General features: G+C 37.8%; 3 protein-coding genes across 3 annotated transcripts; 1 reads left to right on the plus strand and 2 right to left on the minus strand.

The window, feature by feature from the left end:
* The first annotated feature begins 1,008 nt into the window (after positions 1 to 1,008).
* fgb (fibrinogen beta chain) lies at positions 1,009 to 6,578 on the plus strand. Its single transcript, XM_028038634.1, has 13 exons — positions 1,009 to 1,166; positions 2,534 to 2,563; positions 2,657 to 2,763; positions 3,643 to 3,742; positions 4,055 to 4,123; positions 4,279 to 4,393; positions 4,642 to 4,748; positions 4,845 to 4,959; positions 5,059 to 5,178; positions 5,261 to 5,383; positions 5,469 to 5,563; positions 5,703 to 5,893; positions 5,983 to 6,578. The coding sequence occupies exons 1-13, from the start codon at positions 1,083 to 1,085 to the stop codon at positions 6,212 to 6,214; spliced, it is 1,488 nt and encodes a 495-aa protein (XP_027894435.1). The 5' UTR covers positions 1,009 to 1,082; the 3' UTR covers positions 6,215 to 6,578.
* Positions 6,377 to 9,521, minus strand: LOC114157564 (fibrinogen alpha chain). Its single transcript, XM_028038636.1, has 4 exons — positions 9,371 to 9,521; positions 8,824 to 9,007; positions 8,599 to 8,744; positions 6,377 to 8,014 (listed from the first exon to the last, which is right to left on the minus strand). Exons 1-4 carry the CDS (start codon positions 9,431 to 9,433, stop codon positions 7,646 to 7,648), a joined length of 762 nt encoding a protein of 253 aa, XP_027894437.1. The 5' UTR covers positions 9,434 to 9,521; the 3' UTR covers positions 6,377 to 7,645.
* Positions 9,522 to 10,465: 944 nt separating this feature from the next.
* Positions 10,466 to 17,982, minus strand: fga (fibrinogen alpha chain). Its single transcript, XM_028038633.1, has 8 exons — positions 17,773 to 17,982; positions 17,513 to 17,617; positions 16,220 to 16,403; positions 15,866 to 16,011; positions 15,185 to 15,283; positions 14,763 to 14,915; positions 12,879 to 13,512; positions 10,466 to 11,815 (listed from the first exon to the last, which is right to left on the minus strand). Exons 1-8 carry the CDS (start codon positions 17,821 to 17,823, stop codon positions 11,142 to 11,144), a joined length of 2,046 nt encoding a protein of 681 aa, XP_027894434.1. The 5' UTR covers positions 17,824 to 17,982; the 3' UTR covers positions 10,466 to 11,141.
* Positions 17,983 to 19,090: the final 1,108 nt, after the last annotated feature.

Genomic DNA, 19,090 nt, shown 5'->3' on the forward strand with positions numbered 1-19,090 from the left:
TAACATGCTGTGTTTAACTGAATGTGCCCTGAAACTCTGATTCATCATTGAGATCATAATGAAGAAAATCAATAATACAAATTCAGAAAAACTAAGCACAAATATTACATTACAGAGAGGATGAACATTTATGTTTAAATGATGCAAGACAGTAAACTGTAAATGAATCTGTCTTCATGGGTTTTATTTATAAATGCTTCAGTGACTATGAGTAATAAAACTATTCAAAAATACTGAAACCCCCCCAGAGTTTATAGATAGTTTTATCCATAAGAAGTCCACATTTCTAGTTCCTAACTCAAAACCATTAAAATGTTTGTTTTTCTGATCCATTTAGCAATTTATGGTGATATTTAGTAAATATAGACATTATTTGCTGAAACAATTACAGCATTTCAGTAATAAAACTTAAAAAAATGTTTTCCAGTGAAAATTAAAAAAATGTGAGTCTTTTGTGTCTAACTTTTTGCTCTGTATGCACATATTTTGTGATATCTGTTTTTTATAAAATTATTTAGCGACATATGAAGTAATAATGTTGAGGCTTTAAAGTGTTATGATTATGAAAGTGCATGTGCAAACCTAAAATCTTTCACAGTCTTCAGTGGGAAATATCAACATGTTGGACAATTGAGGAAATAATTTTGTTGTCTCTACATGTAAATGTACTGTAAACATTTTAAGCTGCAGAAAATGAGGGATGTGTGTATTTTGGCTTGCTGCAAATTTAAAATTACATCCAATCTGAAATAAAAAGCTTATTTCATTTATTTCTGTTTAATTCCAAACATTTCAAGTGTTTTGATGTTACATCACTCATCAGACTGACAGTAAACCTTTTCGTTAAACAAATTGTGACTCCTCGCTCCTTCTGCCCTTTTGTTCCTTGACTGATTTCAGAGCTGAGTCAGGTTTGGTTGGACTGACCTCAGCAGACGGTTACTGATCAACTGCAGCAGATCAATAAAACCCGGGGGAGGCAGGTGGAGCAGAAGATCAGAGGATAAAAACCTCAATAGCAAAGACCAGAGGGTCAGAAGCAGGAGGCAGAGAGAGGAAAGCAGAGAAAGATCACAAAGTTGATGATGAAGACGTTACTGGTGCTGTACCTGTGTCTCTATGTCACCTGGGCTCAGGAAGTCTTAGAATACGACGACTACGACCCCGTGAGTATTTTAATGTCGGACAAATCTGTGAAATCAGCCAGAGGAAAATAAATTCAAGTTGTCTCTGCTCATCAGTAACGGTAATATTAAAGGCTTACTTTGTTCTGATTATTATTGCTAAAAAAGATTATGCATTTTATGGTATTTGTTTTGTTCCTAAAAGATTACTGTTTATTGATTATTATTTCAATTAAAAGGTCAATAATGGACTTTCATTAATGTGGGCCATGATGTCTGATAACAATCAATCCAGCAAGCAAAAAATATGTCATTAAATCAGGTGAATACACAAAAAACAACAAAAATATTCTGGACAAATTGACATTAATTTAAAATTGAGAGAAACAATAAAAAAATTTCAATTCAAACTCAATATTTTTTCAAGTGAATGATGTTTCCTTCATTTTATTTTTTCAGTAATTCCTGTAAAAGTTTTAAATCATTTCTACGTAAAAAAAGATCTTAATTAATTATAAAATAAAATGAATGTCCATCCATCATCCGTGCTGGTGCTTATCTCCAGTGAACGTTTTGGGCGAGAGGCGGGTTTATGGATTCATTAGGTAATTTTTTTCATCTGTTTCAGGGAATCAAAATTTCAGCAGCATCATTAAATAAAAAATGTCAGACATTTTAGTAATATTTTAAAAAGATTGTGAAATAAAAAGTTATTTAAAATTGGTGATGGTACTAAACATTTATTACGCATTTCTTTAAATTTTATTTGATCATATTGAATCATGCAAATTAAAAAGTTATACAATATAGAAAAAATAGAATCAGAAAAATTCTGAATTTTTGCAAATAATTGATGAAACCAATAGATGTAAACTTTATGGTTACATTTCAGTTACTGAATTATAATTATATAATTATATATATAAAAAAACCTTTAATAAATAGCTAATTTCTTTTAGATCATTCGGTCAATTATGTCTTAAAACTTCACAGTTAATACATTTTTCTCCACAAAAATTGGTTTTACATCAGCTTTTGATGCAATCAAAATATGCATTTATCTTTTTGTCTTATTAATCTTAGTAAACCACACCAGAGAAACAGCGCACCAATAAACACCAATAAACATCAATAAACACCAATAAACACCAATAAACACCAATAAACATCAATAAACACCAATAAACACCAATAAACACCAATAAACACCAATAAACACCAATAAACACCAATAAACACCAATAAACACCAATAAACATCAATAAACACCAATAAACACCAATAAACACCAATAAACATCAATAAACACCAATAAACACCAATAAACATCAATAAACACCAATAAACACCAATAAACACCAATAAACCAGATTGAATTCCTAACAATTATTCCTAATATTTCTTCACAGGACAACAAGGCGGCAGCAAAGAACACCACAGTATGTAAAACCATTTATCTTGAGGAATAGGTTACATTTGATGAGAACTATGTAATATTTATCTTTGTTAACATAACTTTGTTTTCTGTGCAGAGCGAAGGAACAGCCGTTGATGCTCGAGGTCATCGGCCGGTCAGCAGTGGCAGAGATTCATACAGCCCAAACCGATACGCCCCTCCACCAATCAGCTCAGGCCAGAGGTAAGCCCCGCCCACAGCCTCACCTGACTAAAACACTCCAACACCTGGCATCAGGATGAATGGAGCGAATCCCACATTATTTATACTCATTTTACTGGTGACCAACATTAAAGAGTCAATATAGAAAACTGATCAAATCCAGGAAACAGTGAGAAAATGTTTGAACAAAATTATTAAATAGTTTAATTAAAAGTTGTATTTAAATTTAGGACATTATATTCCTATCTGGACATCCTCCGCTTACATCAGGAAGCCCAACTCCTGTTGTTTGCATAGGAGGAAATAAAATATCTTTCTGTTTGAAGGCAATAAAAACTAAATGAAAAAAGTTTCTGTAGTTCTTCTGCATGTTTTTAGAAAAAGGAAATTTACAACAGCTGGGCAAGGCTTTTAAAAGAAGCTTAATGTTTATTTTTTCCAAAATTTATAGAAGCTCACTCAATCTGGAAATAGAAATATACTTTATATTTTAAATTCATTTTCTTAACTTTCAAAATTAAACACCATTTACTACATATTTATCTTTGTTTTACAACTCCACAAAGCCCATTATCTGCATCTTTCATGAAACTAAACACAACAAAAATAAACTGAAATGGCTTTAATAATAAAATAGCTTGTTAATAGATGTTTAGAATGGACTTTACAATGACAAAACAAAAGCAAATGAACCAGTTTCTGGTCTATTTTTAGCCCAAAAGGTTGAAAACTGATCATTTTTTTAGCTGATATTCTCATTCTAGACAAAAACCTTTAAATGTCAGACTTGGTTGGACCATTTAATTTAATTTGTCCAAAGTTTGACCCCAAAAACTCAGTGTCAGAATGAAAACTTGCCTTGCTGTTGTGTTTTCAGTAGGTTGATGGTTTTCTGTTCAGGTACCGCGGTCGGCCCACCCCAGCTCCCGTCGGCAGTCAGGTGCAGGAGAAAGAGGAGCAGCCTGATGCGGGAGGATGTACGCATGCTTCAGAGGCCCTGGTAGGAAAATACCTTCAGCATTTACGAAACAAGACTGACTCAAGTTTTAACAGGATTTTACATTTTCAGTTTACTTATCGTAGACTGTAGAGTTGATTTTATTTCGTTTATGAGTGTCTGAGAAATCAGCAAACAAAGATTTCAGAAATGAAAGACTTTGAGTTAGAGGACTTCCAGAAGAGCGTCGTCATTAAGCTGAAAGTTTTCAGAAAATTCGTTGACTACAGGTTAACAGTTTAGAAAACATTCGGACCTTAGAAAACAGAGAGGATTTTGCTTCAGGCCATTCATCAGAGTTTTGTTCTCCATCAGGGTGCTTTGTGTCCGACTGGCTGCGAACTGAAAAACGCTCTGCTGAAGCAGGAGAAGAACGTCAAAACGGTAAATTTCACTCATTTTCTTCAAGTTATTCAAATGGAAAGTTTGTTATAAGATCATCTCTGGAGATCAAAGATTCAAATGTGTTCAAGCTTCAAAAATAACAACTTTGTGATGCAGATGTTAATTTCTGTTTTCTTGATCTTTTTTCCTGTAAGGTTATTGTTGAACTCAAGCCTCAGATTGAGGAATTGTCTCGCTCGTCAAACAATGTCTACAACTACGTCAACGGCATCTCCAACTCTCTGAGGGAGAGACAGCGTGTCTTTGACAGTAAGGATAATTGGTGCAAAATATGAAGTTAAACAGTTGTTTTATTTAAAGAGAAACTCATGACAGCAAGACATCCCTGTTTGTGAGGTTGGATGTTTATTTTATCACTAGTTGTCTGCATGTTTGTTGCGTGGATATTTATTTTTGGACTACAAATTTCCCTTTAGAAATTATTTTTTAGAGCAATCTAGGTTGCAGTCTCTTTGTAGACAATCACTTCTCATCTTTCCATTTCCTGATGTTTTCAGCCAACAACCAGGCGGTGAGTCAGTACACAGATCAAGTAGAGGAACAACATGCCTACATCAAAGAGACCGTCGACACGATCTTCCCCTCCAACATCAGAGTGCTACAGGTGAATCTATTTTTATGAGTTGTATTATATAAAGAAAAGAACCAACATGACAGACAAAAAAAGGTGATTCTAATGTGAATGGTGTTGTGGATACAGGGGGTGCTAGACAAGATCAGGCTGAAGATCCAGAAGCTTGAAAAGGCTATCCTGTCCCAGAATGAGCAGTGCAAGGATCCGTGCATAACCAAGTGTCCGATTCCGGTGGTTTCTGGTGAGTGAGGACGGCAAAATGTTTTTCACAAAGAGAAAAACAGTGGGTGACAGAATTACCTCTGGTTTTCTTTGATTACCTCCCTTCGTTGTGATCCAGGTAAGGAGTGTGAGGAGATTTACCGGCGTGGAGGACGAGACTCCCAGATGTATCTCATCCAGCCGGATCCATTGTTCCCACCGTACAAGGTCTTCTGTGATCAGACCTCCCAGAATGGAGGTTAGAGTGCAACTCATCCAGCAAGTTTCGAGTATTTGTTTTCAGTTAAAGTCACAGTATTTTTCAAAATGTCTACTTCCAGGATGGGTCCTTATCCAGAACAGGCTTGATGGCAGCGTTGACTTTGGCCGCCGATGGGACGACTATCGCCGTGGTTTTGGAAACATCGCTTTTAAATCCAGCAAACGTTTCTGCGAGACTCCTGGTAAGACTTTAAACAACTGAAAGAACTGTATCCCAACTATGCCATGAAGATGAATATCACACTGTCCTTTGTTGTCATGTGACAGGTGAGTACTGGCTGGGAAACGACCGCATCAGCCATTTGTCCAAGATGGGCCCCACTGAGGTTCTCATCGAGATGCAGGACTGGACAGGAGCCAAGGTGAGTCTTTTCATAAATGTGGTGACTTTTATTCTAATAAATCTAAAGAAAAAGTAGAAATTATCTTTCATCTTTGAATTTACTTGTGAAAACGTTGACTTCAACTGAAGCTAAACCTTCCCGTTCCTTTTCCTATAAGGTCTATGCCCAATACCAGCAGTTCACCATCCAGACAGAGACGTCCAACTATGTGATGGCCGTCAATGGTTACTCTGGTAACGCTGGCAACTGCTTCCTGGAAGGAGCTCTGGAGCTGTATGGAGAAAACCGCACCATGACCATTCACAACGGCATGATGTTCAGCACCTACGACAGAGACAACGACAACTGGTAGGCAACCAGCAAACACTGAACCTCACAGATGTTGCTTCAACTATTCCTGTTCGTCATCATTTCCTGTCCATGTCTGCTGCTTCCAGGACGCCGGGCGATCCCTCCAAGCAGTGCGCCAGGGAGGACGGAGGTGGCTGGTGGTACAACCGCTGCCACTCAGCCAATCCAAATGGGCGATACTATATAGGCGGAGCCTATACGTCAAAAATGACAAAGCACGGCACAGATGACGGTGTGGTGTGGATGAACTGGAAGGGCAGCTGGTATTCACTGAAGGCCATCAGCATGAAGATCAGACCTTTCTATGCCTCCAGATAATCATGCAAAAGGGGCGGGCACGTGCAACACAAACAGGAAACTGCCAAAATAAAAGACCAGCAGAAGAGTTTTCATCAAGGGACCAAAATCCGTAGTTGATTTGGTAGAAATAATAATATGGTAAAAAAAAACACATGCATATTTATACACAACTGAGTTTTTAAAAAATGGTGTAAAAGGTTTTATTCTTATATAATAAAAATATTTTCTTCAAAAGGTCATATTCTTCAAAAGAGGAGAAATCAGATTTGTTGTGAAAACATATGCTGTGATTTATCTTGTTGTGCGTGACGGCGTCGTTTGCATTAAAGGAACAGTGAATAAAACTGTCCTGCGCTACTCAATAAACACGTTGAGGAACCTATGAGTATCTGAGTCGTGTTGTTTTATTAATCCCATTAATTTCCAGGTAACATGAAAATGCCACATCTTAATATGAACACAAATTTTGATAAAAAAAAAAGTAGAAGAAAGAAAAAATATGTTCTATCCATTTTCTCAAAATGTCAGTTTACTAAAAGAAAAGCAACTAAACATCAATCAATCATGCATGTAAATAACTATTTAAATACAAAACAGAGAAAAACTTGAAGTCATGAGGTAATAAGTGGATCCACAAAATGCACCACACTCAACTTTAACCCTATTGATATCAACTTTTTACAGTGTTCATTTTAACAGGTAAAATAAATTTTTCTCTTTTGTCTGTTTACAGTTTTACAGTTATTTAGATTTCAAAACGCTTTCTTTGCTCTGATTGGTCAGCTCTAGTGATCTTCAGCTTAGCTAATGTTCAACACAAACAGTTCACCAGTTCAACTTCATGTCATGATATATTCAAGTCCACCTCATCACTATATCGCCACCACAGTTCAACCAGAAGCAATATCGTACTTAATCTATTGCTTTGGGACAAACTTTATTATTAGCAGCTGCAGAAAGAACAAAGTCAATAAAATAAATGTATTTATCTTTAAATAAAACACCAGAGATGTTTGAAAAGAGTTATAAATTATTTACAAAGACAGAAATGCCTTTTTCTGTAGGTGAAATAAGTTGATTATATAAGACAGACCACATGACTGTAATAAAACAATGTTACAATAAATAACAAAGTTATATTGATATTTAAATCAAGGACATTATTTAAATATTTATCCTCAAAAACAAGTTTTTTCAAGGCTTAGTAATATCCTTTCTTAGTTCCAAAATGACACAATCAGTAATTTTAAACTAAAAGAATAAGTGATCAGTTAATTTCAATAAATGTATTTTGGTTTGTATCTTTGCTCATTTTCTATCAATTTAAATCAGGCCAGGAGGAAAACTAATAAATAAAACATTAAAAAATGAAAAAACTTAAAGGTCGGAGGAGTCTTTCTGTCAGGAAAACATAAATAAGTGAAATCTTTCTGACTTTATTAAGTATTATTACAATGATTCACCCTCAGCTGTTGGTTCCAGATTAGAACCTGCAGCTCTGAGTGTGTTCGCCTGGTCTGACTGGTCCACCAGAACCATACAGTTCTGTTCAATGTCTTCAAACTGCGTCAGCAGCTCTTTCTGGACCGTCGGGATCGTTTTGTATTCTGCTGGCGCCGGCGGGCCGACGTTCGCCGGCTGCAGCGTAACTCGGGGAATGTTCTGGGGAGGCTTGGCGGGTTTGGTTTTCTGTTTCATGGTTTTGTCCATGAGGCGTAGGTCCGTTTGAAGAGTCTGGTAGCCATGGTGATCGACGCTGAGCATCAGCGCCACGCGGCAGGTTCCCTGGCAGGTCCTTAGCTTCATGTCTACGTCCACCTGATGATGTAAGGCGCAAGATGTTAGCAATAAGCAATAAATCAATGAATGTGATGATAATCACAATGTGATCATTGCATTTGCATGATTGTTTTTCTTGTGTCTTTCTACCAAAAACTGGATAATAAAAAGCCTCAATCTGGTGCTTTGGTCTCAACTATCCTCTTTTTTGAACAACAATTTTGTTTACAGAGACTTTAGTATCTATTTTATTAGTTTTTTTTAAAATGATTATTTATTTTGGATATTTAAAATGTCCTGCAGTTAGAAATTAAAGCTTATTGAGGGTTAAGCGAGTGTCCTTGCACTATTATGTCATTACCATTATATCAGATTAAAATTCTCTCAAAATAGCAATATTATAATTTATCGCAATAACTTCTGGGACAATTAATTGTCCAGCAAAATGTATTATGACAGACCTCTGGTAGCTTTCTATTGAGGTTTACTGCAGAATTTACTGTCAAAAAGACCAACTTCTCAGTTTTATCTGTAAAAAATTTCACAACAAAATGTCTAATTTTCCTTTCACTTGAAAAATGTGCACAGCTGTATTTACTGTCTTTGTTTTGTGGTATCCTCACCTCTGTTCGATACAGCTCCTCCACCTGTTTCCTCACATGGTCGCTCAACTCCTTTATCTTCTGTGCCAGAAATCGTGATCGCTGTCGTAGTTCTCTGAGGTTCTTGCCCAGTTTGTCGGCACTTTCCACAAACTTCAGTTCTGAAACTAAACACAAAATCCAGCTTTAATACGTTGTTATTTATTCCAAAAAAGCCTAAACTGAACACGTTGTGTGAATCTTAACTGTATCTGTTGACCATGGCTCTGCGGTTAGAGTTGTAGATGTGCGTCATCTCTGCCATGGACTTCTCCATTGCGATTTCATAAACACTTGACTTTTGACAGAACATCTGCAGTTTTTTTTCCACGTCACTTTCCATTTCTGACATCAAACCCTGCAGTCTGCAGCCAGACGGGCATTTGGAGACCTTTGGAGGAGGAAATGGGAGCTGGATGTGAGAAAGTTGGGGCCAGTGGCTCCTAACAGAACGAAAACACTGATCCAGTTAAAGGTGGAGCACCGCAAGGCTCTACCCACGGTCCTGCATTTTTCTTTAGTCATAAAAAGGATTATCAATAAACTAAAGGATATTCACTGTTTGTTTCTAAATCTTTAGAAACAATCCTACCAATTTCAGTTGCCAGTAACTACACATCTATTTTATTTCATTGCATGTTTTCTGTTTGTTTACTGTAAACCACAGAAAGCAACTCTGGTTTCAGTTATTGTTCTGTTTAGAACTGATCAATAACTGCCTGAAAGAGCACTTCCTCAGTCTCAAACTTCTTACCCAATCATCATCTGAACACAGAGAGAGATGTGATCCAGTCGAGCACCGTTGCATCCTGTACATGTTGGTGCCACTTGCAGAGCGGCGGCCATCTTGTTTCTGCTGTTTGAACCTCTGACACACTAAAGAGGAAGAGAAAAACAAGGCAGAGGTTGGTTTATGTTTGGACAAACCAAAAGAAGAAGATAGCTGTGTTTGTTTTTGTCTCTTGGTCAGAGCAGAAGGATCTTTGGACCAGTCAAAGATCGTGATGCTGTTAAACCTTTTCAGTATTTGAGCTGCATTTACATAATATGTTTTTGTCATCCTTATCTTATTAGTCCATTAGGAAATTAAAACACTACATGCAACTTTGTAAACCTGTTTGAGACTAAATGTGACATATAAACAAATTTTACTTCCTTCAATCGGCTCCAGCTTTCACAGCAACAAAGAACATAAATACTAAGACATAAAAACATAAAGAAAAAAGAACATAAATACTAAGACATTCACTTATTGTATACTTTAACACTAAAGCTTACACTTGCATTTTATATACTTCCTGCCAGAAGGTACTAATACTTAGTATATCTTGATCCATGTACAGACTCATGCTTACATTTACATTTTATAACAGAGATGACTCCTCTTTTGTTGATATTTATTGATTTGCACTTTTCTTTTTGCCTTTCTTGGACCTTCAGTTCTCAGTTGGAGACAACATTTTGTTTACATTTTTTAAGGAAGTGCACTTTTTCCTCTCCCATTTTTGACAAAGAAAGATTCAACTTTTTAGAGAATATTGCTTACATTTTTACATAAAAGTCTTGGATCTTTGCTTTTCATTCAAAGTGCTGCATTTTATAAAGGATCTTATTTTAAAATGGATATCCATAAATAGACTACATGGTATATTTTTAAACATTATGTTCCCATTTCTTTCTTGTGATTTTGTAAGAATATAATGAAGCGTACATACAGTATTCAAGAATACTTTATGTAGCACGATAGCTTTGGATAATTTTATTTAGATTATTAACACATTAGAGTTTCTGTAACGTTACAATTTTCAAAACGTTTTTAAGTTGGAAAAACAAGACAACAAACAGCAGCTGAAGTGAAAACAGAGTCTTTATTTATTGATCAGATTTAATTCACTGATCCTCAGAGTTTAACAACATGGAGAACATTGGGTCACTTTGGGAACATTGGACAGTTCAAGCTAACAGATCGATGCAGTTCAGTACGTAGTTAACATTGTGTTGAATGATTCACTAACAGGTGAACCATCAGTCACATCCTCATTTCTGTCTTCATGCAGTAAATGGACAAACTTCTAGATGTTTATGAGGTTTAGTGATTGGATCATGTGTCAAACTCGAGGCCCGGGGGCCAAATCCGGCCCACGTTAGTGTTTTATGTGGTCCTCTAGTTTCCAGAATTAAATCAATCAGTTCCTCCAGAAATTTAAGCAAAATCAACAAATCCCTGTATGTTTTGTACTAATGCATAATTGTGAGTTTATTGCAAATTTTCTGCAAAAATGGGTTTAAGTGATGCTAACCCCCACCTGCAGGTGGCAGTGTTTCTTACTTCTACTACTCTGCTGCCTCAGCCATGATGTAAAGCTATAGTTCATGATCGATACTGGGAGTCATAAGTGCAAAAACTCTTGCAAATGCATCTAAATTAGAATATTGTAAGATGTTTTAACGATATATTCTGGTCTCTTTGAGAACATTCCTGATCCTGTTGTGGCCCAACATGAGTTTTCCAGCCCTGGTTTGGATCAAAAGGAGGCTGGTCGGAGGAACATCCGCGCCGCCTTCAGGCTGTAAGTGGCCGGTTTAAAAGTGGGCCACACTACGCCGTTCGCAGTTTTGTAAGGTGTTTTTGTTTCTGGGTCGTATGTTCCTTTGTAATAAATCCCGTTTAAGTTCGCCGCCTGGCAGCTGTTGTACCACCACCCGCCGCCGTACGCCTCCGCACAGTTCTCCCCCGACCCGTCGTTGTCTTTGTCGAAGGTGCTGAACTTGACGCCGCTGTGGGACGCCAGAGCGTCCCCGGCGTCTCCCGTGTACCCGGACGCCTGCAGGGGGAAGCCCTCGACATCGGTGCCCACCCTAACCGTGTACTCAGCTGTGGCTACGCCCCCCTCCCAATCCTCCAGCTCCACCTTCAGCATGGTCTCCCCCTGGTTGGTCAGCAGGTGGAGGTTCTGGTTGCCCAGCCAGAACTCCCCCTTCCCCAGAGCGTCCACCGAGCCGAAGCCGTCGCGGTACTCGTCCCAGGTGCGGTTGAAGCTGACGGAGCTGCTTTCTCTCTGCTGGACTAACAACCACCCGCCCATTATGCCCTCCTGGTGGCAGTAGACTTCCACGGCCGCCGCGGAGCCGGCGGGTTTGATCCTAAAAAGACCGTTCACTTCACCTTTCAGGTGCTTCTGGTGGGCGTCGACGCAATCTGGGGACAGAGGGGCACACACCGAAGACCGCGAATTAGCGAGGACGGCTTTGGATCAGCCGGCTCAAACTTACTGCAGAAAAAAAAAAACGCTTCTTTCCTGCTTCAATCATTTTTAAACAGTAAATCTCCCAGTTCTACTCTGTCTGGACCAGGGCTGGGCAATAAATCAAATTCATCAATCAATCAATTATTGGCGCTCTTTCCACCTGGTAGTCTGGTATTCTCACTTCAATTTGGGACCAAAATTGCAACATTTGTTGCATTTTCAGCTGCTGTGTTTCTCTTTCTCACTTCACTGTCAAACTAAACAAACTGATTAGAAAAACCTGTTCCCCTCCTCGCCTGTGGGGGCGCTGCACCAAGAACTACTGAAGGAAACAAGAGGACAATCTCTGAACACTGAGCGCAACTTCCTCCTCCACAAAACGTGAACAAGCAGCTTCAGATTTGCCGGCTGTCAAATTTCTCTGTAAGAGCATGAGAGTCTCATGTTTGTTTTGGTTGTATTTACCCAGAATGCCCTGCGCTGTAGTCCACTTCCTGCTTTTGGAGCGGTTGCTGGTTCGTTTGGCTTTCACATCTGCATTTGAACCGCACCAGAGTTCACTTCAACCAAACTGAGACCACGATTTTTAATATATTTTCTGTCATTTGTAATTTCTTGTTTAGAAAAGAAATCAAAAAGTCAACTAAAGTCGTAAATCGGATCTGAAGATTTTATTTTTAGGCCATATCACCCAGCCCTAGTTTGGACCATTGGAAACATTTAAAGTTATATTTGTTACAGAATGGGTCGATGTTAAAGAGCTGATAACGGTAATAAAAATGTTATAAAGTCCTTGGAGAATCAATGTGTTAGTTTTGCTTTTCAAAAATGCTAGGCAAACTTTTATGTCACATTAAATGTTTAAATGTGGAAACTAGGACCAATAAAATAGCAGCTTTGTATTCACTTCCTGTTTTTGGTACATATGGCTAGCTAACAAGCTAGCTAGCTAGCTGTCTGGCCGCCTCCTTCCCGTCTCCTACAGATCCTACTCCAGTTCGGTGGTTTTGGTACCTGTTCCTACAAAGTCCGCCTGCCGTTCCACAACCGTGCTCTTCACACTGCGAGCATGGAAATCAGGAATGTCGTCCTCTGCGTTGTCGGTCATGAACGCGCCGAAGTCGGCTCCGAACGGGTCCAACCCGGATTTAGAATCTGCCAATATGCTTCCCTTGGATCCACCGGAGTGGAAGGATAAAGAGGATGAAGAGGATGAAAAGGAGGATGAGGAGGATGAGGAGGATGAGCCGGTGAGCGTTGGGAACAAGGAGCCCATGCCACCCTTTGTCAAGCCACCCATCCCGTCACATCCGGGTCCGCCGCCCACTTCCTCCACCTGCTCCACCGGCCCGTCTTTGGTGTGGACGACCGTCCTCCTGACGGTTTTGGTGCAGCTGACGGTTTTGGTGCTCACGCCGACGCTGGGCTGGCCCTGGAGTCCTGTGCCGTCGAAGTCGCTGAGAAAATCGCCGTCGCCGCGTCCTGAGAGCTCCGTGATGGATTTAGACGGTGATCCGGAAGAGGAGGATGAGGATGAGGACGAGGATGAGGAGGGAGACGTTGAGTGGGAAGTACCTGGGACCTTGGAGACGGTGGCCGGAGATGAGCTGGAGCCTTCCTCCTCCAGGATGAACTGAACAGTATTCACCTGGAAACAGAAGAAACTATGATTTAAGAACAGGAGCCAATAATTTCATTATTCTGTGGTTACAAATTCACTCAGGAAGGTTCACACTGAATCAGGCTGAAGTTAACAATAAATTAATCACTAAATAAAATAATCACATGATAAAATTTTGCTTACAGAGACATCATAATCAATTTTCGTTATGATTTTGATTCTGTGTGGCTTTAATTTTATTTTATGTTTTTGGATGTCTTATTTTATATATTTAAAATGTCTTCCAGTGTTAATTGTTCCTTAGAAAATTAAAGTTTATTAGTCTTTAAGAGAACAAATTTGAATTACTATTCCATTATCAACATGATGCAGTTGCAAAACAACATTATCATTTATCACAATAATTTCTGGGACAATTTGTCGTCCAGGAAAAATGTGTTATTGTGACAGGTCTCTCTGTAAGTATGACTGTAAGCATACTTACAATCATAAGTGGTAAATAAAGAAACTGAATTGGTCAGAAAGAAAACCAGATCTCTGCTGTATACTACAAGTAAAACCTTATAACACCTTTAAGCCTAGTTAATTAGGAGCCGATACACAAACTAACTGCTATAATAACTCAGAGCCATGTTAGCTTGCTAATCAGTACATTCAGGATGAGTGAGTCTTCTGCTTTAAACTGAAAATCACGATTAGCAGCTGTGACCTCAAACTAAATGGTCTACAAGTAAAAGTTCAGAAAAACCTAAAGATCTACTAACTTGGAAGTAACACAGCAAGCTAACAGCTAAAGTAACCAGTAGCTAGGAGCTAATTTAGCTGTTGGGTTGCTAGTCTCTGCTTTAACTGAAATATTCTTAACTTGAAATCTTCAAGCGGTAATTTAATCAGAAGATTAAACCTTAATCTAGGAATTAAAGCCCAATTCAGTTGTTTTTCAGTTAATACTGGGATTTATAAGATAGAAGCTAATGTAGCAAGCTAACAGATATATTAGGCCGCACTTTGGACACCCGGTGTTAGACGTTCCTCTGCAGAACCAGATGAGGTTCTGATGAAAAAATCCAGCACTTTCAATCAACAGAAAGAACATATCAAAACCCAGTATGGTACCGCTCTTTGAAACCTGGAGTTGGAAACTAATTTCTCTGAAGTAATTAACATTGTTTTATTAATTTCTGGGATTTATTTCTTATGTCCTTCAGTTTCTTTCTGCTTAAATCCGACACACCTCTTTAAACGGTTGTTTCTGGAGAACCCAAAGCGTTCCTCACCTGGGGGAACAAGTCCGCTGTCCGCTGACCCGCCACATCCTTGGATTTGAACCTGGAGTCGACAATCACGTCCTGCAGCGGGCGGCTCTTCATGACGTAGAGCGTCCCCACCGTCTCCACGCTCTGGGCCACCTGGGCGTCCAGCTGGTTCACCTGGGGGAGGAAACACATGTCAGCAAAACAGTTTCTGCTATTATAAACCACCAGTTCATTAAACATGATTCTTTTTTACTAAATTTGTTCTCTTCATTATGAGTTTTGTAGCTTCAATTATTTTTTTTGCTGCAGTTTTTACTTTTTTTATGTAACCTGGATGCAAAAATAACTAAGTTTGCATACATTACATAAATCTCAGTAGATACAGTTTATGAATTATGAAGCTACACTGATGTTAGGAGTGCGATATCTTCCAGGGTGTTTACCTGTTTGTCCAGAGCCACGTAGCTGTCCCGGTCCACCTGGTACACGGTGTGAGCGCCGCAGGATCCCTTGCAGGAGCGCAGCTTAATGTCAATATCGATCTAATAGAGGAGAAAAAGTTACAAAAATAAAAATCAGTACAAAGATAAATTAAGTTTTGCTGCTGCCTTATTTTTCTCTTTCCCAGATTGTGACATTTACTTTTCTTATGGTAAACCAAATAAAAACAGAATTGTAGAGCGTAATTTTAATTATTGTAGTTGAGATTTATGATTTAAAACCTACTGATTTAATTCACATGTGTTTTAAAACAAAAAAACAAACAGCAACGTTCACAAATAAATTAATTATTTTTATTTTACAGCGTTGGAGTTTCCTGAATTTTGAACAAGTAGGCCCAAAATGATTCAAACCTGACAGGATGAGGTAGGAAATATAATAAAACTATGTAAAATAAAGATCCATTTTTAAAAAGATCAAGTTTTTAAATATTGTTTTTAAAAAAAGATAGCACATCAAAAATGTTTCAAACTCTTATCAATAACCAATAAAATATGTATTTTCAGCATTACAAGAATATAAACCTTGTTTTAACTACCAAATGAAATGCAAATAAAAAACAAGCAGACTAATTATTTTTCAGGCGTCTGATTGGAGCGTTTGTTGCTTTTGTCTCTGCGTACCTCCAGTTTCTGCATTTCCACCACCTGGTCTTTGACCCGAGCCTTCAGCGCGGCCAGCGCTTTGTGCTGCCTGTCGATCCGGACCTTCATTTCAGTGATCCGCTGACGCAGCGTCTGGGCCAGGTTGTAGTACATGTTGTCATTTCCTGCAGGAAAAAGAGACGACTCACTAGCAAACTGGGAAATAAATGGGTACTGATCATAAATCATAAATAAAAAAGATTAATAAATGTAATTTTTGAAGGCCTTTATGGTTTATAAAGAGTATTTAAATTTGACCTAACACGCTATTACGTTTAGTTTTCCTGTTTCTACCAAATGTTCACAAAGTTAAAGGCAGTGATGGAGGCTGACCGCTGTCCATGGTGAGTTTCTCCGTCAGGATGTCGTAGGTCTGCTTGGACACCAGGTCCACAGAGCGATGTCGGGCCTTGTGCTGATCCAGCAGGCTGCGGATCTTCGCGATCTTCTTCAGCAGCTCATGGTCGTTTTTATCCATCAGGCCCTGAATCCTGCAGCCTGACGGGCATTTTGAGTACTGTTGGAAAACGCATGAACAAAATATAAACCAAAAACCTGAAATAATAAAAATAATAAACATTTTCATTTCAGTGGACCTTCAGATCAACTAAAAACTCACAGAATCTAAAAAGAAATGAATAATTTAACAACAATAATAAGCAAGCAAACTAAAATAAAAGCTTTTTTTATGTTGAGCTTAAAGCTGCTGACACAAAATAAATACAATTTATTAGTAACTGGTGTAAATGAGTTGACATATCAAGTTATAATAACTAATAAAAATGTCTTTTTCAGATGACAAACCTGATTTTTTATAAATATTTACACTAAAGACTCAAAAAAGAAAATAAAAAAGTAACAAATAAAGCTAACTAACTTACCTCTGACAGCAGTAACTAATTCAGATTTAAGTTTGCAAACAGCAATAGTTAATACGCCTGTTAATATAACCTGGTATTAACAGAGTTTTGGCTATCCGTGGTGAAGTTTACACAAACGTTACTTGCAGCTAAGAAGGTAGCATTAATGTAGCACTTAATGTTTTCTGTGAAAGAAGCTGTACAATTGACATTTTTGTGGGGTTAAATAAGAAAACAGCTTTTTCTTAAAAACAAAAGGATGTTTACTAGAATTTAATTAAGTGGTTTACTGACAAACTGTTGCCATAAAAAGCCTAAACAATTAGAAATAACAGGTTTAAAAAGGCTGACAGAGAAAAATCCTCAGTAAGATAAAGTCTAAAGTGCAAAAGCAATCGCTCGAAAATCTCCATCAAATCTAAAAATCCATCTTAAAAACACAAAGTTGTGCTAAAGCTGATTGTGCTGGAAAAAAACAAACAAATTCATCTTCCAAAAGAAAATTTGATATTCCAAGATATTTTTTATGAAGCTCAAGCGTTATTAATGCATCGAGGTTTTAATCAGAAAACGAAGAAAATGTTAGTTTTATTGTATTTCATTGTTGGTTGCTTTAAATTCGTCCATCTGGAAATTAAACAGTTGAAACCTTTTGGCCTCATATCAGGCTTATTTTTACAGATGTTTACAAAAATCATTGAATCCAATTCGACAGAAGGTTAATTGTATTAAAAATATAATTTTCATATTATTATTGCTGCTTTACCCAGTCGTCGTCCGTGCAGAAAGGCCACTCTCTCTGGGTGGCACATTTCTGGTCTCTGGTGGCCGGTTCCACCGGACGGGCTCCTCTTGGGTCCAACAACGTAGCCTGGATAAAAAACACAAGAGAAACATTTATCTTCTGTTTGGAGACGAATGTTCAGGATAAAAAAATAACAATTTCAACAAAACTTCTGCATATATTGAACTGTTTGGTTTTAGGAAAGTAAAGTTTAATGATAAAGTCCATAAGTTTTGTCTCACCTGTGTTATGGCCACAGAAACCAGACAGAGCAGCAAACTGAGCTTCTTCATCCTCCTGTCGTTCTTCTTCTCTGAAGATCCTGAATGTTCCTGCAGCGCGGCAGTCGGATCTTTTGAATCCTCCTGGTTCTGTTTGTTGAACCTCTGACTCACCAGAAACAGTCAGGGCTGATCGGAGTTGAGCAACAGCTGTTGCCGACACTGAACGTTGCGTTGGCTGTTTTCTGTACTTTGTGTCTCTTCTCTGCAGTAAAGTAAACATAAAGAAAACTCAAACATGCTGCTGGACCTGCGGGCATCCCAGACTGTGCTGCTTCAAGGCCAACAGTGGCAAACCTCTCACAGCAATTATGAAAATGACTAATCAATATTAGATCAATCACCAATAGGGAAATAATTTAGCATTTATTACTTATTTGTCTAAAAAGGGACATTTCGGATTGTTGTCTCTTTAAACCTGCCAAGAAAATAAGTTAATTTTCATTGAGTACTCGCAGTCAGGTTGATGTTTTACCATTAGAAGATCTGAAAGATTAAAACCAATAACTAATAATTTGTGTTTTTTTTATAAGGTCTGACTGAACAGTTCTGACTTTCAGCCATACTAAATATTGTATGTTTTAACTCGGAGACAGTTTAGCTGTTAGCTTACTATATTAGCTCCTGGTTAGGAGATTTTTATGCACAAACTTATAACAAGTATTTTGATTATCATGCTAACAGCCACTTTAGCTCATGGCTGCCAGGTACTTTAGCTGTTAGCTTGCAATATTAGCTAAATTAACTCCAAGTTAATTTAGTATGGTCTACTAACCTTTTATTTGGCTTATACAATAATCATATGAAAATATGAAAACTTATCTTGAAAGTGCTAACAAACAAGCTATAAAAGCTACATTATCTCAAGGCTAACAGTTACTGTAGTTGTTAGCTTGCAAAACTAGCTACAAAATGCACAGGCCACAACAGAAGTTATAATAAGATGAAAGCTATCGTATGGCAAGTTTATCATAGCTTCTGTATTAGCATAACTTCTGTTGTTGTGGTTTTTGCATTTTTTGACCCTTCTGGGTCACCATAGACTTTTAGTGTAAGCATTTCCCTACAGGCCAAGTATGGAAAGATTTCACTGATCTTGTTGCAAAGTTTATAAATGATTTATCATGATTTTATTTTTCTGTCAGGTCCTACAGAGATCTGAGTGTTTGCTGTCTTCATAAAGAGAAGATTTTTAATTTGAAGCAGGAACAATTTTTACGAGCTAAAATATTTTCATAAACATAAATATTAAAGTCCACAGATCTTTATTCAAATGAAA

Source organism: Xiphophorus couchianus, chromosome 14 (assembly GCF_001444195.1).
Source record: "Xiphophorus couchianus chromosome 14, X_couchianus-1.0, whole genome shotgun sequence".
Taxonomy (NCBI): Eukaryota; Metazoa; Chordata; class Actinopteri; order Cyprinodontiformes; family Poeciliidae; genus Xiphophorus; species Xiphophorus couchianus.

Excerpts from the sequence above, each read along its gene's own strand:
- fgb (XM_028038634.1), top strand. The coding sequence starts at position 1,083 with ATGATGAAGACGTTACTGGTGCTGTACCTGTGTCTCTATGTCACCTGG. Across the intron at positions 1,167-2,533 it reads AATACGACGACTACGACCCC|GACAACAAGGCGGCAGCAAA; the intron begins GTGAGTATTTTA and ends ATTTCTTCACAG. Across the intron at positions 2,564-2,656 it reads CGGCAGCAAAGAACACCACA|AGCGAAGGAACAGCCGTTGA; the intron begins GTATGTAAAACC and ends TTTTCTGTGCAG.
- LOC114157564 (XM_028038636.1), bottom strand. The coding sequence starts at position 9,433 with ATGTACAGGATGCAACGGTGCTCGACTGGATCACATCTCTCTCTGTGT. Across the intron at positions 9,008-9,370 it reads TGTGTTCAGATGATGATTGG|GTCTCCAAATGCCCGTCTGG; the intron begins GTAAGAAGTTTG and ends CCTCCTCCAAAG. Across the intron at positions 8,015-8,598 it reads AGGAGCTGTATCGAACAGAG|GTGGACGTAGACATGAAGCT; the intron begins GTGAGGATACCA and ends TTACATCATCAG.
- fga (XM_028038633.1), bottom strand. The coding sequence starts at position 17,823 with ATGAAGAAGCTCAGTTTGCTGCTCTGTCTGGTTTCTGTGGCCATAACA. Across the intron at positions 15,284-15,865 it reads TGGAAATGCAGAAACTGGAG|ATCGATATTGACATTAAGCT; the intron begins GTACGCAGAGAC and ends CTCCTCTATTAG. Across the intron at positions 11,816-12,878 it reads GGCGGACTTTGTAGGAACAG|ATTGCGTCGACGCCCACCAG; the intron begins GTACCAAAACCA and ends CTCTGTCCCCAG.